Source organism: Vicugna pacos, chromosome 27 (genome assembly GCF_048564905.1).
Source record: "Vicugna pacos chromosome 27, VicPac4, whole genome shotgun sequence".
In the NCBI taxonomy this organism is placed as follows: domain Eukaryota; kingdom Metazoa; phylum Chordata; class Mammalia; order Artiodactyla; family Camelidae; genus Vicugna; species Vicugna pacos.
Window position 1 is genome coordinate 12,822,439 of NC_133013.1, and position 17,973 is coordinate 12,840,411.

The 17,973-nt window shown below is 42.0% G+C and overlaps 1 protein-coding gene across 4 annotated transcripts in view; it reads right to left on the reverse strand.

Annotated features, from left to right (window-relative positions):
- MCTP2 (multiple C2 and transmembrane domain containing 2) overlaps positions 1-17,973 on the reverse strand; it is a 196,693-nt gene that overhangs the window by 76,828 nt on the left and 101,892 nt on the right. For all 4 annotated transcript variants that reach the window (XM_015234423.3, XM_072950717.1, XM_072950715.1 and 1 more), the window contains 2 exons: positions 8,646-8,748; positions 7,171-7,273 (listed from right to left, as the gene is read on the reverse strand). In XM_015234423.3, the coding sequence (XP_015089909.2) occupies positions 7,171-7,273; positions 8,646-8,748 (206 nt within the window). The remainder of the gene's footprint in view (positions 1-7,170; positions 7,274-8,645; positions 8,749-17,973) is intronic.

Below are 17,973 nucleotides of genomic sequence, written 5' to 3' on the forward strand. Positions count from 1 at the left end.
GTATATATTTTAAAATAACATTATATTAAGACACTAAAAGAAATGAGGCTCATTTCTTTAAACTGCTAGGTAACGTTTAAAATATGAATAAACCACAACTTATTAACCCTCCTATGTATGAACATTTGGTTGATTCCACTTTTTCCATCTGTCTGCTACAAGGAAGTATCTTTTGGAAAAAGATTAACAGTGACACATAAAGAAAATACACTACCTTGTATTTGGGATATACTTGGGTTAGGAACAGATCAACTCATTTGAATATTTAGTGTTATAATTAAATACTGAAAGAGTAACCAAAGAAACTATTTTTAAAATAGTCTCATTTTCCATGGTCTTCATAGAACGGAACTTCCAGCACAAGAATATATGATAAAAAGCTCTGTTAACACCCCAACTTGCCAAACTCCTACATGACAGCATTTATATAATAGGAAATGAAAGCTAAACATATATTTTTCCTGTCAAGAACTGTATTTATCATTTGTACTTAAAACTCAGAAAATTTTTTCTAACAGTCTATAATTTTAAAACCTCTATTAAATAGGGCAATTAAGGCACTGCCAAAGGAAAACTTAGAGCAGAGAATCTATATATACTTCTGTCTTTAGGTATGAGACAGTAACTTCAATTAAGACCAGAGTTTAATTCTGAGATCTGTATCACCCAAGGCAAAAAGTAATGATACAGTTTGTAATTTATGACAAAAGGAGATCTCTAAGTAAAAAGAATACATATCTCAGCGGTCATCACGAAATAATCAGCAAAAAGCAGTAACAGTGACAAGTACATAGAAATTCCTTATTAAATGACATTGACTACATATAAATTACATAAACAACAAGTTTCTTCTGTACAGCACAGGGAACTATATTCAATACCTTGTAGTAACCTATAATGAAAAAGAGTATGAAAAGGAATCTATGTATGTACATGGATGACTGAAACATGATGCTGTACACCAGAATTGACACAACTGTGTAAACTGACTACACTTCAATAAAAAATATATCTAATTTTAAAGTCTGACTTTTAATTTATATACTTTTTAACCACTTGTCTTTTAAACTTAAAAAATAAAACAAGTATGGGAAATATTCCCCAAAAAGTTGATCCTTTTACATAATTTAGAATGGTTCATCATATGGCTATCCTATAATTACTTCAACAATCCTCCATTCTAACTCACTAAGATTGTTCCCAATGTGTAACAACTGTAAACACTGTGATGGTTTTAGACATAGATGTCTTTGAGCATCTATGATGCATTCCCAAAAATACATTCCTAGAGGTGGAGTGACTGAGTCATGGGGCATGCCTATTTTTATGGTTTCGGCAAGTACTGCCAATTTGCCCTCCTAAGATGCTCTATTAAATTACACTTCCAGCCTCAGTGCAAGAGCCTGTCCATTTCCTTGCGACTTTGTCAACCGTAGGCATTTTTATTTAATAGACGGCAATTTCACAGGAATAAAATGGCCTCAGGTTGTTGTCACATGTGCTTTTTCATAACTAATGAAACTGAACATTTTCTTTCGTACGTTTATGAACAGTGGCCATGGTAGGACCGTGAAACCGGGCAGACTTCAATCCAATTCCCGTTCCTGGCACAGAGCATCTGTGAGACCAGGGATAATGACTGCATCTCTCCAAGCCCCGGGTGCCTCTCTAAAACAGGTACCCAGAAGAGAAATACTTGCCATCTTCCTGTTACCAGACAGTAGAGGAGTTCCACAGCCCTTCCCCTTGCTCCGTCGTAACCAAACGTCCACCTTCTATACCACATAAGGCTCATGATAATTCCTGCATATTTAAGGTAGCCTTTCCTAGTTTCCAGGGCTAGTAGAAAAATGTGCCTTTTCTGCCTTTATTTCATGTTGGACCAGGATGAGACGGGAAGGAGACTACAATGTTTGTACTCAAAAATCACCCTTTTTGCCCTGTAAAAAAATCTTTATTTCGTTATACCTCCATAAACATTCATGTAAACTATAAATACTATGTATTTTAATGGCCAAATATCAGTATGAACTTAACAAATATGATGGCATAAGAGGGCCTAGTACAATGGGCAAAACCCATCACAGGTGCAAGTTGGGCAAATATTTAATTGGAAATGCAAATGCAGATCTGCATGGGCATTTATTTGGTGCAAGCAATTGTACAAAATTTGTCCCATAAAACTAATTAAGTGACGCTGTTATTGTGCCCTGGATTCACAGAGGATGCTAAGGGCTGCAGCAAGGCTCGTGCTTCGGGTTACAGATTCTCTTGCATGTGTTGGCGTGGTTTACATGCTTTGACTCAAATTCGTTTCAAAATGTAGGATCGCGCCAAACTGAGGTGATTTCTCCCTAGGTAGTAGGAAGTAACAGCAAATAGATAATTTTCCTATTTTATAGAAAGCTGATTTTCAAGGTCTTTCAAAATTGACCCATTAGATAACTTGAGGATGGTAAATGTATCCTTAAAGAAGGAATACCCAAATGCGAAGAAGCCAGTCTGATTTTTTCAAGAGAAAATCAAGATCACTTAATTGAGAATCGAAATGGAAAATAAATCTATTGAAAATTGGATAATTATTAGGAGACAACATCTATGACGGAAATAGTTTAAAATTCTAACATGTCTTTATTGTTTTCCAGCGTGTATTTACTATTATTGATTAGAAGATTTTTTGGAGTAATGTGGAAAGTCTTCAGATTGTAATTCTTTCCAATCACAATTTTCTACTGCTTTTTACTCATGAGTAAAAAGTTTTGCCTATCTCTATAATCATTAAGAAAACTATTTTTTTTAAGTTGAACAGAAATAAAACATTTGGAAGGATGGCCCATTGTCCTGGATTCTTTCGATTCTGATGTGTATCTGAGCACATGAAGATGCTTTGAACAATTCACCGCCATTAATAAATACAGTGATTTTAGAACATGGATTTTAAGTGAGCCAACAGTCAGTATGCACATTCACCCTGATTCAAAGATACAGTGAATTCAGAACAGGCTCTCTATTTCACAGGCTGAAATGCACGAAGCACATTACTGTTTTGAGAGAGATTAAAAGCTGAAGTATATGCAATATTTTATACTTAGATGTTTTAAAATGTAGTTTGCATTTTCCTTGAAAGTGCAAATCAAGTTTTAGTTTATGACTTGATTTTTTTAAAGAATGTATTCTCACAAATGTTATTCGCTCTAATAAGTATCTTTTTTGTTTTTAAATATGAAATAAGGTATTATCAGATACTGCTCCATATCCTAGAGATAACAGGGAAACATCAACAGATCAATTTTTATGATTCTCGATATTAAAAAAGCAGGGAAATAAATCCTTCTCCTTAGAGGCACAGAACACAGAATCGAAGGGTTTTTCTTTTTGATGCTTATTTCTGGAGCTTCAACCAATTCCACCAGGAAGAGCCTTTTTCCACTACAATAAGCTTCACACTGGAGCCGAAACTTTCTTCCTAGTCACCTGCTCTGATCTATCTGTCATCCCCAGGCCAAAAGCCTTCACATGCTCCCCATTCAGAGAATAAACCCCAGCCAGCCTCCCTGCACCCTGCATGAGCTGCACCTTCCAGCCTCCCCGCTCACCCCGAGCACTGGGCACCAAGGTGCCTCCTTGCTTCCAGAACGTGGCCTTTCCCTTCTCCCTCTGTTTCTCTGCTCACACTTCCTCCTCTGCTCAGAATGGCCTTCTCCCTGGCCAGCTCCTAAAGTCTTCCCAAATGTAAATTCAGCCCTCTCCATTTTCATGTTCCTTTTATACGGCACCTAATATTTCAGGTCTTGTGTGTTCATTTCACACGCATCTCCCGCAACATGTAAGTCTTCAACTCTATGTCCCAACTGCTCCCTTGTATCGCACTGGGCCCGGTGGTTGCACAAAACAGATCTTGGCTATTGCTTTGGGCACAGTATTTACTTAACAGCCACTCGCGATGACAGAAGAGCATCCTCTCAGGAGCTCAGGCACTGATGTGAGACCACCTAATTCAAAACCAGCCGCCACGCCTTACCAGCTGCAGGATCCTCTATGTGCCTCAGTTTCCTCATTTGTAAAAGGCCATAATAATATGAATGCATGCCTCACTGAGTTGTCAGAGAATTAATGATGTCACATATCATACGTGCACAGCACAGCGCTTGCTAGGTAAGCACTGCTCAATAGACATTAAATAAAGGAAAAAAAAACCCTGGATCTAAATAAATAAATTTTAAAACATGCCCTCTAAATCACAAGTTTGAATTCTCTGAAAATCAAATGGTCAATGAAATAACAAGCAAATTAAAAAGTGCCTGTTAGAGATACGGAGGGTCATGGCATTTCTTCTTCTATCACACTTATATCTACACGTTAGGTAGGGAATCGGTGCTTTTGGAGAAGGCAGCTTGCAGGTGTACCAGGAAGCGCCCACAGAGAGTCTCTGGAAGATCTGACCACTTTCCCAATTTATTGGTCAGAGACTCAGAAATAAATCTGAACTGAAACAGCCACCCTGGACCACAGCTGCTGAAATGTCTTCTTCAGGTCAACATTCCTGGGTCCCCAAAGTCCCCAAGGGGATACGGGGCTGAGGCTATCCTGCCTTTACACAGCGGAGAACTTGCAGGTCTGAGCTTTTCCCTCTGTGCACCTTTCATATTGGAAACAGCGTAAACCAAACCATACCCCGCGCCCCACCCAGGCTCGAAATCTCCCTGTGGTTTCCCATCACCATGAAGGAAGAGCCGAAGTCCATCAAACATGCAGGCTCTCAGGGTCGTCCACGGTCCTCTCCCAGGCCACCCCTCCCATCCACTCTGACCCCACACCTGCTGTTCTCCACTGGGCTCACTCCACTCCATCCACACAGTCCGCTCTTATTTTTGGAATCTGACAGTCAAGGCTCGGGCTCAGAGCCTTTGAACTTGACTATTTCCTGCCTGGATACACTCCCTCGGCTTTCTCCCCTCCCTCACCTCCTTAAGCTCTCACTCAAATGCCTCCCTTTCCAGCGAGGCCCTCCTTGCCCTGGGCCTGGAAAACTGCATCCCTTCCCCACACACATCCTCCCCTCCACGCTTTATCTTGTACACAGCACCTTTTACCATCAAACACACTGTCCAGTGCTTTTATTTTTCTGGTTTGTATATTGCCTCCTGCGACCAAAATGTAAGTTCCAAGAGAGGAGATGGCTTCGCTGGAGTCATCATTAAAACAGTACCACCTAAAACAGTTTCCAGGCACACACTGAACGTTTGATAAATATTCATCAAACGAATCCATAGATCGGGGGGGGGCAACTTGTCAGCCAGCTGGACAAAGTGAAAAGGGTTAGGGGACTTGCCTGCATTTAAACAAAGTCTTTCAAAAATCACTCTACCTTGTATTTTGAAGGATACAGTTTGAAAACTGTATTAATTTAGGCTGGTGGTTCTCCACTCCACTGGGAGTGACTGTGCCCCCTCTTCAGACCATTTGGCAGTCTGCAGACACCTTTGGTTACCACAATAGTGATGGGTGGACGGGTGCTGCTGGCATCTAGTGGGTAGAGGTCAAGGGTGCTGCTTAAATTCCTGCAGTGCACAGGACAGCCCCCCCACCACAAAGAATGATCCATCCACCAACGTCAGAAGGCTAAGCTTGAGAAACCCTATGGCTGATTAAGCCAGAGGTTATTTCTCAGATCTCACTCCACAGCGTGCAGTGATTGTATGTTACAAGGGAGGGAGGAAGAGAAGGAAGAAAGAAAGTTGGCCAACTTGTTGGTATGGCCGGAAAGACGAAATAACCAAAACATTTATGTGCAAAACAGAGGGAGGTTACTGAAGACGTGAAGTCATGTTCACAGATCAAAGAATCAAGTATGCTACTAAGGATTTATCTATAAAAACAAGAGAAAAAAAATGGTCCAAAAAGTTGTTAAGAGAAAAAAGATCCTAAATTATAAAGCAGAGTCTTTCCTTCTTGCCCCTTCAGACCTTTTTAAAAATGTGTCCCATGTTCTGTTCCATGTATTCTTTCAGGAGTAACTGACAAAGTGGTAATAAAAATTTTTTTTTAATTTTTTTAAAAGGAGGGAAATCCCAGATCCCCATCTCCTCTCGGAGAACCGGTATGGTCTGCTGCTGATGGCTCAGAATGTTTGGCAGCAGCCGGCTCTGCGAGGGAGCAGCTGCCCCACCACGCTCTTCAAGTCACACCAGGGATATGGGAACTCAGGGAGAAATTAACCAGGCAATCAAAACCAGAAGAGATACTGAGAGGTGCAGCGTCTCTCGCTTTGCAAACATCATGTGAACGAGTCTAATCTCACGGATAAATTACAGATTGCTCCTGCCACGGAAATGCACTAAGAGCTCTGGAAAAATAAGTCTTTGGGAAGAAATGAATAAAGCCATCTTGACTGGCAGGGCCATAGCAACTCTACCACACACTGTATGAACGGATGGTTGGATGAAAAACTGAAATTCTCTCCTCTAGAAGAGTAGAGTTGGTATAAACATGAATGCCCAATGAGTAGGTGAATCCAGACCCCAGCTTCCCACCTTTGCTCATGTACAGACATTCTTTGGTGCTTTCTTGTCTGAATTTTACAGGGTACTTTTTTTCATTCAGCAGTTAGCTCACTCTGACACATTATTTTTTCATGGGACCGCCAAAACATCCTCTTTTTTTCCAACAGAGGCTCTCTGCTTTCTTCCACAAAGCATTTTTTGAGCCTGAAAACAAACATGACCACTAAAAAGACAAACAGAACTTTTGAGAAAATGGCTTTTAGCAGAATTGAGGGCAACTGTGCAGCTACCAGCAAGTAATCTTTGACGAATTGGGCAGGTAGGAGGTAATAAAGAAACACATGGATGTTTTCCATTAACCAATGGAAAATCAGTCAAAGATATGTATACCTTGAAACCAATGAGGAACTCTTAAGATGGAAAGATTGAATGTGGATTGAAAGATTGGTTTTTGCTGGTTAAATCAATATGCAACTATATACAGAGAAAATTATGTGACTTCCTATCTGAAACTACTGAAAGTTATTGGATCAGGATAAGGAATAAAACAGTCCTTTCCTGCCATAGCCGGAAGATTATTTTCCCCAAAAACAAAGCAACTCCAGACCATAGGAACTTGTCAACTGTAAAATGACTCACACGTTGCATATTCACAAAGGCAACTTACGGACAGCAAGGGAATGGCAACTTTTCCAAGAAAATCAGGGGGTTTATCTCCATCTTCATCAAACACTGTCACTTCCAAAACATCATGGATATCTTTAATGGGACTGAAACCAGAAAACACACCATGTATTAGAGACAAAAACACACAAGTGAAGTCTGTTCCATGCAGATCTGAAAACACCGTTTCACTAATTAAGTCTGTATGTCCTCAGAGTATAAAACTACCATTTAATTAAATTCCAAAAATTAAATCAAACTGACTGTATTCCCAAGCCTTCCGTCATAGAAGATTCAGACGTCCATATGGAAAAAAAAAAGTCAACTTTTTTTTACTATGCCATTTTCCACATTATCTGTGTACTCAAGGGTGGGATGGTTAAAGAAACAGGATAAAGAAAAGGGGTGGGAGACAGAATGACAGTGATTTCCAAGTAGTTTCCAAGTGAGAAGAGCAAAAATAAAATTTTCTTTACATTAAACTAGTGAAAGATTCCCTTTAAAAAAAAAAGGTGGTCAAAATCACTATTTGCTGAGATCCACAGAAAGCATCCTATTGTTGAAAAACAAAATATTGAAAGTCCCATGCATGTTTACCTATTTATAAACATTTTTTTACATTGACCAGAAGCCAGACATTAGCTCCAATGAAGCATGGAGCCATGGTCTTTGGTGATGAGTTGAACAAATAAGAGATTCTTGCAGATTGCAGTCTGCACACCTGCTTACTTAGCACAGTTCAGCCTCCTCACATAGATCTTTGGGAACTTTCTGCTTAGGAAACCATCACCTCCTTTTGAAACAAACCTTTACCCTTTCAGTTAGAAGTACAGGCAGAGCATTTCTTCAGTGTTGGGAGGGCAGTGTACCACCATTTCCCCCAAGTTCAACAGGGGCCTCCCTTCGATGGGCAGGACCTTGGAATCTAAAGCAAACTAGGAAATACATCCAGCTTCCTAAGTGGGCTTCACTCTGCAGCAGGTCATTCAGATGAGCTGGGATACAGGGAGCCTCTGAGAGCCTCGGCGGCATCGGAGGTAACCTGTATGTTCCAAAAGGCTCTGGCAGAATGCAAGCCCTCAGACATTAAATAATGTTGCAACATACAAGCTCCTTGAATTTAAGGCAGGTCTACACTTGTAATTTCCTTCAATCCTGGAATGAATTAGTCTGGATATATGGCAGCTTCCTTCTACACACACATTAATTTAGTCACTAAAAGACCTACTTTACACATGCCTCCTGTAATACTCCCGTGCAGTTTCAAATGGTCTCCTCTATTATTCACACTACACTCTACAAAATGAAAGCATAAAAGGTTTTCAGAAGGAAAAAAAAAAACAATAAAATTCATTCTTTGCACATAAAAATGGACAGAAAGTTCCACTCAAGAACCCCAGACTGCCCCCAGCACATCAGGGAGGGTTGGTCTCTGAAGTTAAAGCCGCTCTTTGATATTCCAGAGGCAGAGACACTTACAATGTAAAAACTTTGTTCCACTCAGGGTTGAGGTTTTTGTAAATGGTATGTGTCTGAAGTCGGTCGTTCCCTAACTCCAACAAGCAAAAGGGATCACTCTTCCCTGGAAAGAGAACACAGACGTGGGTCAGAGACAAATAAATGAATCTCAAAAGTGACGGAGGCAAAGTGAAACAGAAGTCATGCACTTATGCAACCATAAAATTGTGCTTGCTGAGAGAGCGAAGGTGAGCCTCCCCTTTAAGCTAGCCCTGGGGGAGCAGGGGAAGAATTCAGGAGCTGGACAGAGCCCTCAGGTGTCAGCACACTTAATGGACTGGGACTGACAGTCAACCCAGATGCAGCCACACCACTGTTTCACCGGAGCAGGTGTCAATCCAGCACATGAGAAGGTCCACGTTTGTGTTTTGTTTTAAAACAGAAGCTCATCTCTGTTTCCTTCCTAAGTTCTTCTTGAGTCGATGCAGATAATTACTTTTCTACAACTTGAAGCTTACAACTTACAGACTTCAGCATGGTTAAGAGAGGAGTGAGCCAAAAGTGTAACCACGGCTAATTAGGAGTTAAAGCTCTGCCCTGGAGTCAGCAGCCACACACGCATATGATCTTACATACTTAGAATATTCCGAGAATACACATGTGACATTCTCTTTTTTTTTTTACATTTTTTATTGATTCATAATCATTTTACAGTGTTGTGTCAAATTCCAGTGTTCAGCACAATTTTTCAGTCTTTCATGGACATATACACACTCATTGTCACATTTTTTTCTCTGTGATTTATCATAACATTTTGTGTATATTTCCCTGTGCTATACAGTGTAATCTTGTTTATTTATTCTACAATTTTGAAATCCCAGTCTATCCCTTCCCACCCTCTACCCCGCCCCCCCCCCCAGTAACCACAAGTCTGTATTCTCTGTCCATGAGTCTATTTCTGTCCTGTATTTATGCTTTGTTTTTGTTTGTTTTTGTTTTTTAGATTCCACATATGAGCGATCTCATATGGTATTTTTCTTTCTCTTTCTGGCTTACTTCACTTAGAATGACCTTCTCTAGGATCATCCATGTTGCTGCAAATGGCATTATGTTGTCGGTTTTTATGGCTGAGTAGTATTCCATTGTATAAATATACCACATCTTCTTTATCCAGTCACCTGTTGATGGACATTTAGGCTGTTTCCATGTTTTGGCTATTGTAAATAGTGCTGCTATGAACATTGGGGTGCAGGTGTCATCCTGAAGTAGATTTCCTTCTGGGTACAAGCCCAGGAGTGGGATTCCTGGGTCATATGGTAAGTCTATTCCTAGTCTTTTGCACATGTGACATTCTTGGTGCTCAGAAACATGTAGAAGGATAACTTCACAAAGTTCAAAGTTTTTACCTTAAAAAATAATTAACCTTTACTCCTCCCATCCCACCTCTTCTCTTTCCACCCCACCTCACATATATAGCCTCCAAAAGAAGCATAAAAAAAGATCAGAAAATCCAAAAGCCAAAGCTGGACCCAGAAAGTTACTACCCAGAAAGTCTCCCCGTTTTGCTGGACTTGGCGGCAGGACCTAGAATTGGAACTGTCAGGGGCAGAATGAATGGTTCTCGAATGTCCGTGGGACTTGGACACACTGCCTGCCTCTGCGCACACCGGCACTTTACAAAGACACATGTACTGAGTTAATTGGGGGCATGAGGACAGATGTGCCTCTGACAAATGGCCAAGGGACCCCAGGTCAGAGCCCAGCACAGAGAGGGCTCAGGTCACTGAACCTACATCCAATTCACTTAATAACCAGGAGCTCTGAGGCACTGCATGTGAATGGAGAGGCTGGCCCATGCAGGGGCCGGCCTGAAGACGATATTTCAGAAAAGGAAGAGCAGAAGGACAGATGCATGGCCATGGGTCAGCATTAGACAGGAGACCCCACGCCAGTGACCAGCGGCCTGGACACTGAGACGCCTGGCCGACGCTTTTAAGGCAACGCTGTTATATCAGTGGCCAGCACACAGCGATCCAGCAGCAGACAGAGATGAATGCCTCGGGGCCGTCAATTACAAACCACAGAAATGATCCCCATCTAAATTCAGCAGAAAAGGAATTTATTAAAATGATAGCCAACAGCTCTCAGATCGTAGCACAGATTGGACAACCAGGCTTGACAATTTTCACTAGAAACCAAAGAATGCTCAGGGATGCTCAGACACAGGACCTCAGGCAGTATCACACCCCAGGAAACGTCTGGTGTGGCCTCTGCTTCCCAGGAGCACTGGCCCCACAGGCACTCCTGTCCCGGGATCCTGAGGGTAGCTGCTTCTAATATGATTTCTCCACTCCTGCTTCTTTGCCTTGTTTGGTATAGATGCAAAGCAATTGCCCCTGCCTGGCAAGTCTCCATGGCCTGACTGCCAGGGCTCAGAAAAGGGCACGTACAGACTCTCCACCATCTCAGAATGAAGGTGTGTCCTGAGCCCTTCTCCAAAACATACAGTGAGAAATGCCCTAGGCCTAGAAGGGGTTTCAGATGTTGGGCAGCCCAAATCAAACACACACAAAAGTCCACCTGCATCTCTAAGAAGTCTGGCCTCTTTCAAGACAGTTTTGCTCTGGGAACATGTTTCACAGGGCACAGGGCTGGGATCTGCTAGGGAGGAATCTGGCCATAGAAGGTCATAACTCTATTCAAGAACTATGAACACTGCTTCACCGGAGAAATGTTTGTTTAGGTCAGTTCGGGATTTGCAGATTCTACTATGTATAAAACAGATAAACAACAAGGTCCTACCCCATAGCACAGAGAACTACGTTCAATACCTGATAATAGCCTAGGATGAAAAAGAATATGAGAAGAAATATAAATATATGTACAACGGAATCACTCAGCTGTACAGAAATTAACTGCATGGCAAATCGACCTTACTTCAATCAAAAAATTTTTAAAACTATGAACATGAAAGAAGACACGTGCTCTTGGCTTCACGCTCAGGTAGAGGGAGCTCCACTCCTCAATCCAAGCTGAAACAGCTACTTAACTGTCAGATGGTTAGAAGGTGTCAGGGCTGCTCGTCCAGGGACACCAACACAGCAGCCCATCGGGACTCGCTGGGGAGAACCGGCCTGACACTCATAATGAAAAGTCCCGGGGTTACCCCGTGGCAAGGTGGAGGGGGGGCCGGGCCGAGCCGGCACAGGTGGGCTGAGCTGTGCGCCCCCCTCCCCGTCTCAGGCACACTCTTCGCTGTCCCAGCTAATAAGGAACAGACTTCCTTCCAGAAACTGGGAACTTCACTGACATGTCTCCAAGGAACATACAGCCTAGACTCTTGGAAGATAATTCTGTCAAAGCTCATTAAAATGCTGCATTTTATTAATCTTACAGTATAAACAGGCAGAGAGGAGGAAGAAGAAATGAAGACACTAGAACATTTATGGAGTCATTTCTATACACTTTAGGATTGATTTCTTGCCCTTAAAAGCTTCCAGACAGACTGGGGACTTCCAATAAAATTTAAATAATGACTATTTTTATCTGATCACAATAAAAAATATGATCTTCTATAAGGAATGAAATGTCCAAATGTTTCCCAAGAGTACCAAGCAAACGGCACCAAAATGACATATACACACTTGGGTCTGTGCGTTTGCTCTTTCTTCCACCTGTTTGTGCAGGTAAAACATCGAGACGACTTCTTCCACCTCCAGACGCCCTGCCACCCTGACACGGTTACACCACCGGTGATTCAGATTCAGGGCGCTGTTTCAGCGCCTTGCCCTCAATAGCCTTGGCTGGTTTTGAACACCACGTTAAAATTCATTTGTATTCCTCCAACGGCAAGTAGAGGTTTCTTGTTTAAATAATTTTGCCTTTACATCAGCTACAGAAGTTGAATGACAAGTAATAAAAGTATTTTCGAGGTCAAAACACTCATCTGACCAATATTTATTAAGTACTCTCTCTGCCCCTGCCACTGGTGAACCAGGCCTCGAGGTTCACAGACCATGTCATTACCTCCGAGAAACTCTCATAATAATCTCTGCTTTCCAGCTGATGTTCCCCTTTCAGTGAACGCTTCCCTCGGAGGCCCCGCCAGTGGACTGCCACTCCCCTCTCTGACGTCTGGCTGTCTGTTTTCCTTACCCCACTTCTAATGCACATCTGCACATTTCCGTTCCACATTTAGCCCCGTATTTCATTTAAAGGGCCCAATGTAGGCACACCCAGGGTACGTGTGCCCCTCCCATCCCCAGTGAAGGGTGCCCTGGCCCACAGAGAGCGGCAGCAGGGAGCTTCCGGCTCCGGGGATGGGTGCTGGCTGGCGCGAGCAAAGGCTCCTCTAATTCTGTACAAGACACCATGCTCTACGCAGGTTCCCTTGGAATCCTCAAGTCCGTTCTTTGAGGTAAGGAACGTCTGTCCCTTTTTTTTTTTTTTTTTAACAGGTGAGGAAACTAAACCTCAGAGAGACTTCAATCTGGTTGGTTAAAGTCCAGAAAGATTTCAGAGTGGAGGCAAATCCTTAGCAAGGTTTGGGGGGGGGGCTGGTTTGGCCAGGAGAAACGGGGAGCTGCTTCCCGAGGAGACAGGGACAGATGAGAGCCTTTCATTTACTAACTAGACAGACAGACAGACAGGCAGTCAGACGGATAGGTAGAAAAACAGGCAGACACACACACACACACACAGCTAACTAGCAGTGGTCAGGAAATACAAGACACAGGTGGATAAAGGAAGAGACAGCCTGAAAGCCTTGAAGGCCATGACCAGTACTTTTTATTTGATTTCCTTTCTTTTTACTCATCCAGCAGCCAGGAGCCACCAAAGTGTCCACACAAGGGGCAGGATTAGAAGAAAGAATTTCTAGAGGAAGATAATTTCTGAAGCTGACCGTGGAGCATCGTAGTTCAGACAGGCTGTGGATCGGTTTGGTCGGGGTTGGGGAGGGGGATGCAGGGCGCCGGGAGGGAACAGAGCCACGCCAGACTTCACTTCCAAAAACTCCCCCTTCAATTCTTACCTCCAGTCATTTGTTTATAAACCTCACTATCACATATTGGAGCAAATTCTAACGCTCATCCTGAAAATCCACATCCTCCAACAGTTTATCCCACACCATCCATCCTGATCTGTCCCCTGGTCCCAAACTCTTTATCAAGGTTGGTGTGCCCGAGCCCCTCCCACCCCCCGACCAGAGAACAGAGGCAGGGAGCTGGGCCATGCCTCCCACTCTGCACCTGGACGGGCTCCTCCCTGCAGTGCTCTCTCAACTCCCACTCGTCTCCAAAAAACCAAAGCCCAGCCAGCCCCTAGATGCATCATCTCCAGGGAACTTCCTTTGTAACCTTCAACTCCAGAGAGCTCCCCTTCAACTTCCTACGACCATTAGTCTGGATCTGACGATGTGCCTGTTCCTTCGTTAACAAACACTCTAGGGCTCCCTAAAATGTGGGAAGCGCCCTGCTAGGAGCCGAGGGATTTTAAAGGAAGAGGAAACACTGATCTCTACTCATTCTGGACTCAACCTTCAAGCATCTCCTGCCTGCCCAAGTGGGATTCAAAGTCTCTAACCCGAAGAACGGCCCCTGTGGCATCCTGCAGAGGAGGACTTGATTCCTTCGTCCAGAGCAGGGGACACACCGGTCCTCTCTTGGGACAGAGAAGTCAGCAGAGGAAGAGGACTTAATTTTACTGACATGCTGTTTAACCGAATGTCTGATGTTTGGATATTCCAACACAAACACAGAACAAACAAGGACTGGCGACATACGAATTTTTCCTTCTTCTAACTCCACTCCCCTGTCACAACTCCAGTTTCATAAAACACCATCATTCACTGAATTTGCCCAACATCTCCCCCTTTTCTTTCTCTTATGTCCTCAAAATCCTTGCTCTTTACAGTCTCCAGAATAAATGTGTATTTAAGTTCATATGGAATATCACTCCCTTACTTAAACAGCTTCCTAATTTCTTCCCTGGGACCCCATGTTCCTATATAACCTGATTCCACTGAAGACTGTAGCCTCCTTGCCCCTGAGGGCCCCTTGCTCCATTCTCCAGGCTCACTTGCTTTCTTGGTGTCTTGGAACAGCCCTGCAGGCTTTGGAACATGCTGTTCCCTCACTGTAAAATGCTTTTCCTTCACCTCTACTATGCTAGCCCCACCCCCCCAACATCTCAGCTAAAACACCACTTCCTGCAGGAACTCCAGTCAGATGTCCCTTTACTGAACCGTGGCTCCCTGTTCCTGACCTTAACAGCATCACTGGCATTACATGCTCCTGGATTAGTCAGACACTCCATGTGAAGGCAGGGACCAACTCCTCTTCTCCAGCACATCACCAGGACCAACCACAGACTCACACACAGAGAAGGTGCATGTGCTGAGTAAATCAAGGTCTTACTAAGAACCCAACCACTAAGATCGGTTGTTAATTCAGAGGACAACACAAGTGAACTGATACTCATTCTCAAGGTGGTGGTAAGTTACAAATGGCTAAATCTTCTACAGACTTCCAAACTTTACATCAAATAGACTCCACGTTCTTTGGCAGACTGCTAAAGCAGATGGCCTGCCAAAGGCAGATTTAGATAGTTTTTGACGTGTTTTTAAAAAGTTGCTCCTGATTTGGGCTCAACTGTCCATGAGGTTCTCATAAAAATTAAAAGCATTAAACCTCTACCACTGAGCTTTCTAGAAACTGCAATTACAGCCATCCCTCTGAATATAGGGTATCTGCAAGAGGGGAGGTATTGCCATGGATACAACTGCAAAAAGCAGACAATGAAAACAAACTAGAAAATGGACACGTGATTTTAAATTCCCAGGGAACAGTAACTATAAAATTGCTCCTCTTCTGATACAAGCAGTCTTATGTGTTAAAAAAAATTTATAGCCAGTGTTATAGTTTATAACAAAAAACTTATAGCCAGTGTTATATTTACAGAAACTACTCAAAAGTCAGTACTATAGCATATTCCTGGAATATTTCTACTCTATAGTATGGGATCTAAATGCAGTATTTTGGTCAACAGCTTCACAGAACTGTATTTTCACATATAACAAAAAATTAATGAGCCCACAAAAGTATTTCATATCGATAAAACTATTATCCACATTATCAAAATGTGAAAGCCAGGACTAAATTGGTTTAAGTATGAGAATTTTTCTACCATGAAGCATATTTTTTCTTCATTTTTATCAGGCAGTAGAAACAGAAACAAAAAGAAAAAAACACCATAGGGTGGTAACTGTAGAGTTCTAATAGCGGCCGAAAAGCTAAAAGTGATGAGCAATGCTGTTATTTCCAACATCACTTAAAATTAGAGAAATTATGAACCAAATGTCAAGAAAACAAAACCTGTGAAGGTCCCCACGCCAACTGTACTTTAGAAAAAGGAATTTAATGAAGAATGGGAATAGCATTTATTGAGCATGTACTGTGTGTCAGGTCTGTTCGTTTAGGTTTTAACTCTCAAAACACCCCTGAGGGACTGGAGGCTTAAGTGGACCCAAGGCCTGTATGCGAAAGAATCATGATTTACGTGGGTCTCTGTTTCTATACATCCTCTATGTCATAATATGTAGGAATTAAAATGAAAGGCAGCTACCATAAAACAAAGGGCAAAAACTGGAGGCTAATTTTCATCTTCAATGAATAAATTATTGAACTGAACGTTGATTTATCCAAGGGATGAGCTGCAGTCTCTTGGAAAGGGATCATGTATTTAATGAATGAGTGGAGAACTTGACCACAGTCATGGGAGATCAACCCTGTGTGTGCAACAGACGAAGAGCTCCTCCTAATGGCACTGAGAAGGAACCGCTAAACTGGAAATGCCACCGGATTTTGAGCAAGGTCCGCACTCACATCAATGAAACACACTGCCCCCTAGTGGCCGCTGCCGTAGACGAAGGACCAAGTGTTCCTACGTTCCCTACAGGACGGCTTTCCTGATCCACAGTAGATGCTCAATGAATTTCTTGAGGATCACTAGACTGACCACAAGTTGACCAAGCTGACTTTTCTTAAGTTGAGACAAACTTAAAAAGCAGTTAGGAAGCCATCCTGGGCTCCCTGAAAAGAAGCATGGGGCTCTTGAAGTCATTGTTATGTTTGCTCTCCTGAATCAGGCACTGTTACGGCCCCTCACATGCTAACTTATAAGACTCCTTCAGTATAACCCATGTATTTTGTTTAAAAACATATTGTCTTTTCCATTCTTCTGATAAAGATGCTCTGATTCTGAGATTCTGTTAATTTGACAGTTGTCTTATGAACATTGGAAACAGAGAAAGGGTCCAAGTGACAACCTTACTGCCAAGAAGTCAAGAAAACCCATGTGTATTTGGAAAATTGTGGTGTTTTATGGGTGGGTTTTGCATGGCAAAAAGTGCCCCAAAGTCACAATATTAAAAACAAAACAAAAAAAGCACCCCCGGAGAACACAGAACTTCAAACTGTGAGCGGGAGCTCAGTGAAGTATGTTGGTCTCATTAAACATTAGAAACATCTGTGCTCACCTTGAGCCTCAAAGTATAATTTATCATCTGGGCTGTGAGTCAAGGCTATGGCCCCGTTTACTCCAGAAGTAATGCCATCAGACTGGGTAACCTATTACTTAAAAATTTTAGGTTACGTTGGGCACAAGGTGCTTGTGAGACAAACGCTTTAATAAAAGCTATCTGACAGGCTCTTCTATTAGAATAACTGTGTGGTTCTCCGCATCTCATCTCGGTTGTAGAGAATGTTAAAATATCCTTCACCAATTTCAGAGGGGGTGGGCTGCAAGAGAAGTTACATTACCTCTGATTCTTTAAAATAAACCATCTTCTCACTTACACACAAACAAGTGTCAAACACACAAAAACTGCTAAGCTGTATATAAATTTAAACCTATTAATACTGAATAGGTCCAATCACATAATAAAATAGCATATTTATGAAAGAATGAATCCATCTGGAAAACAATAAATATCTTTTTTACACATTAGAACACTGAAACCCTTATCTTCTATAAATATCTTAATATTGGTAGTAGATTTAGGTCATTAATATAATACATTTGAGAAGCTACACTGATTTTTTAATAGAAAAAATTTTTAAATTTTAATAGAAAAGGAATTCACCTTAGTGTATATATATTGTTATATATCATATATATGTCACTCCAATGTTCTAAAATACTAGCAAAGCAATGAGGATTCAATTTCTCCAAAGCTTATTTTTATGACCATATAATCATAATATCAACAACCAATTATGAGGAACATCCTCCTACTTTGATCAGAGGGGCACGATGACTGGAATTTTCGTTTTCTAATTGTTACTTGTAA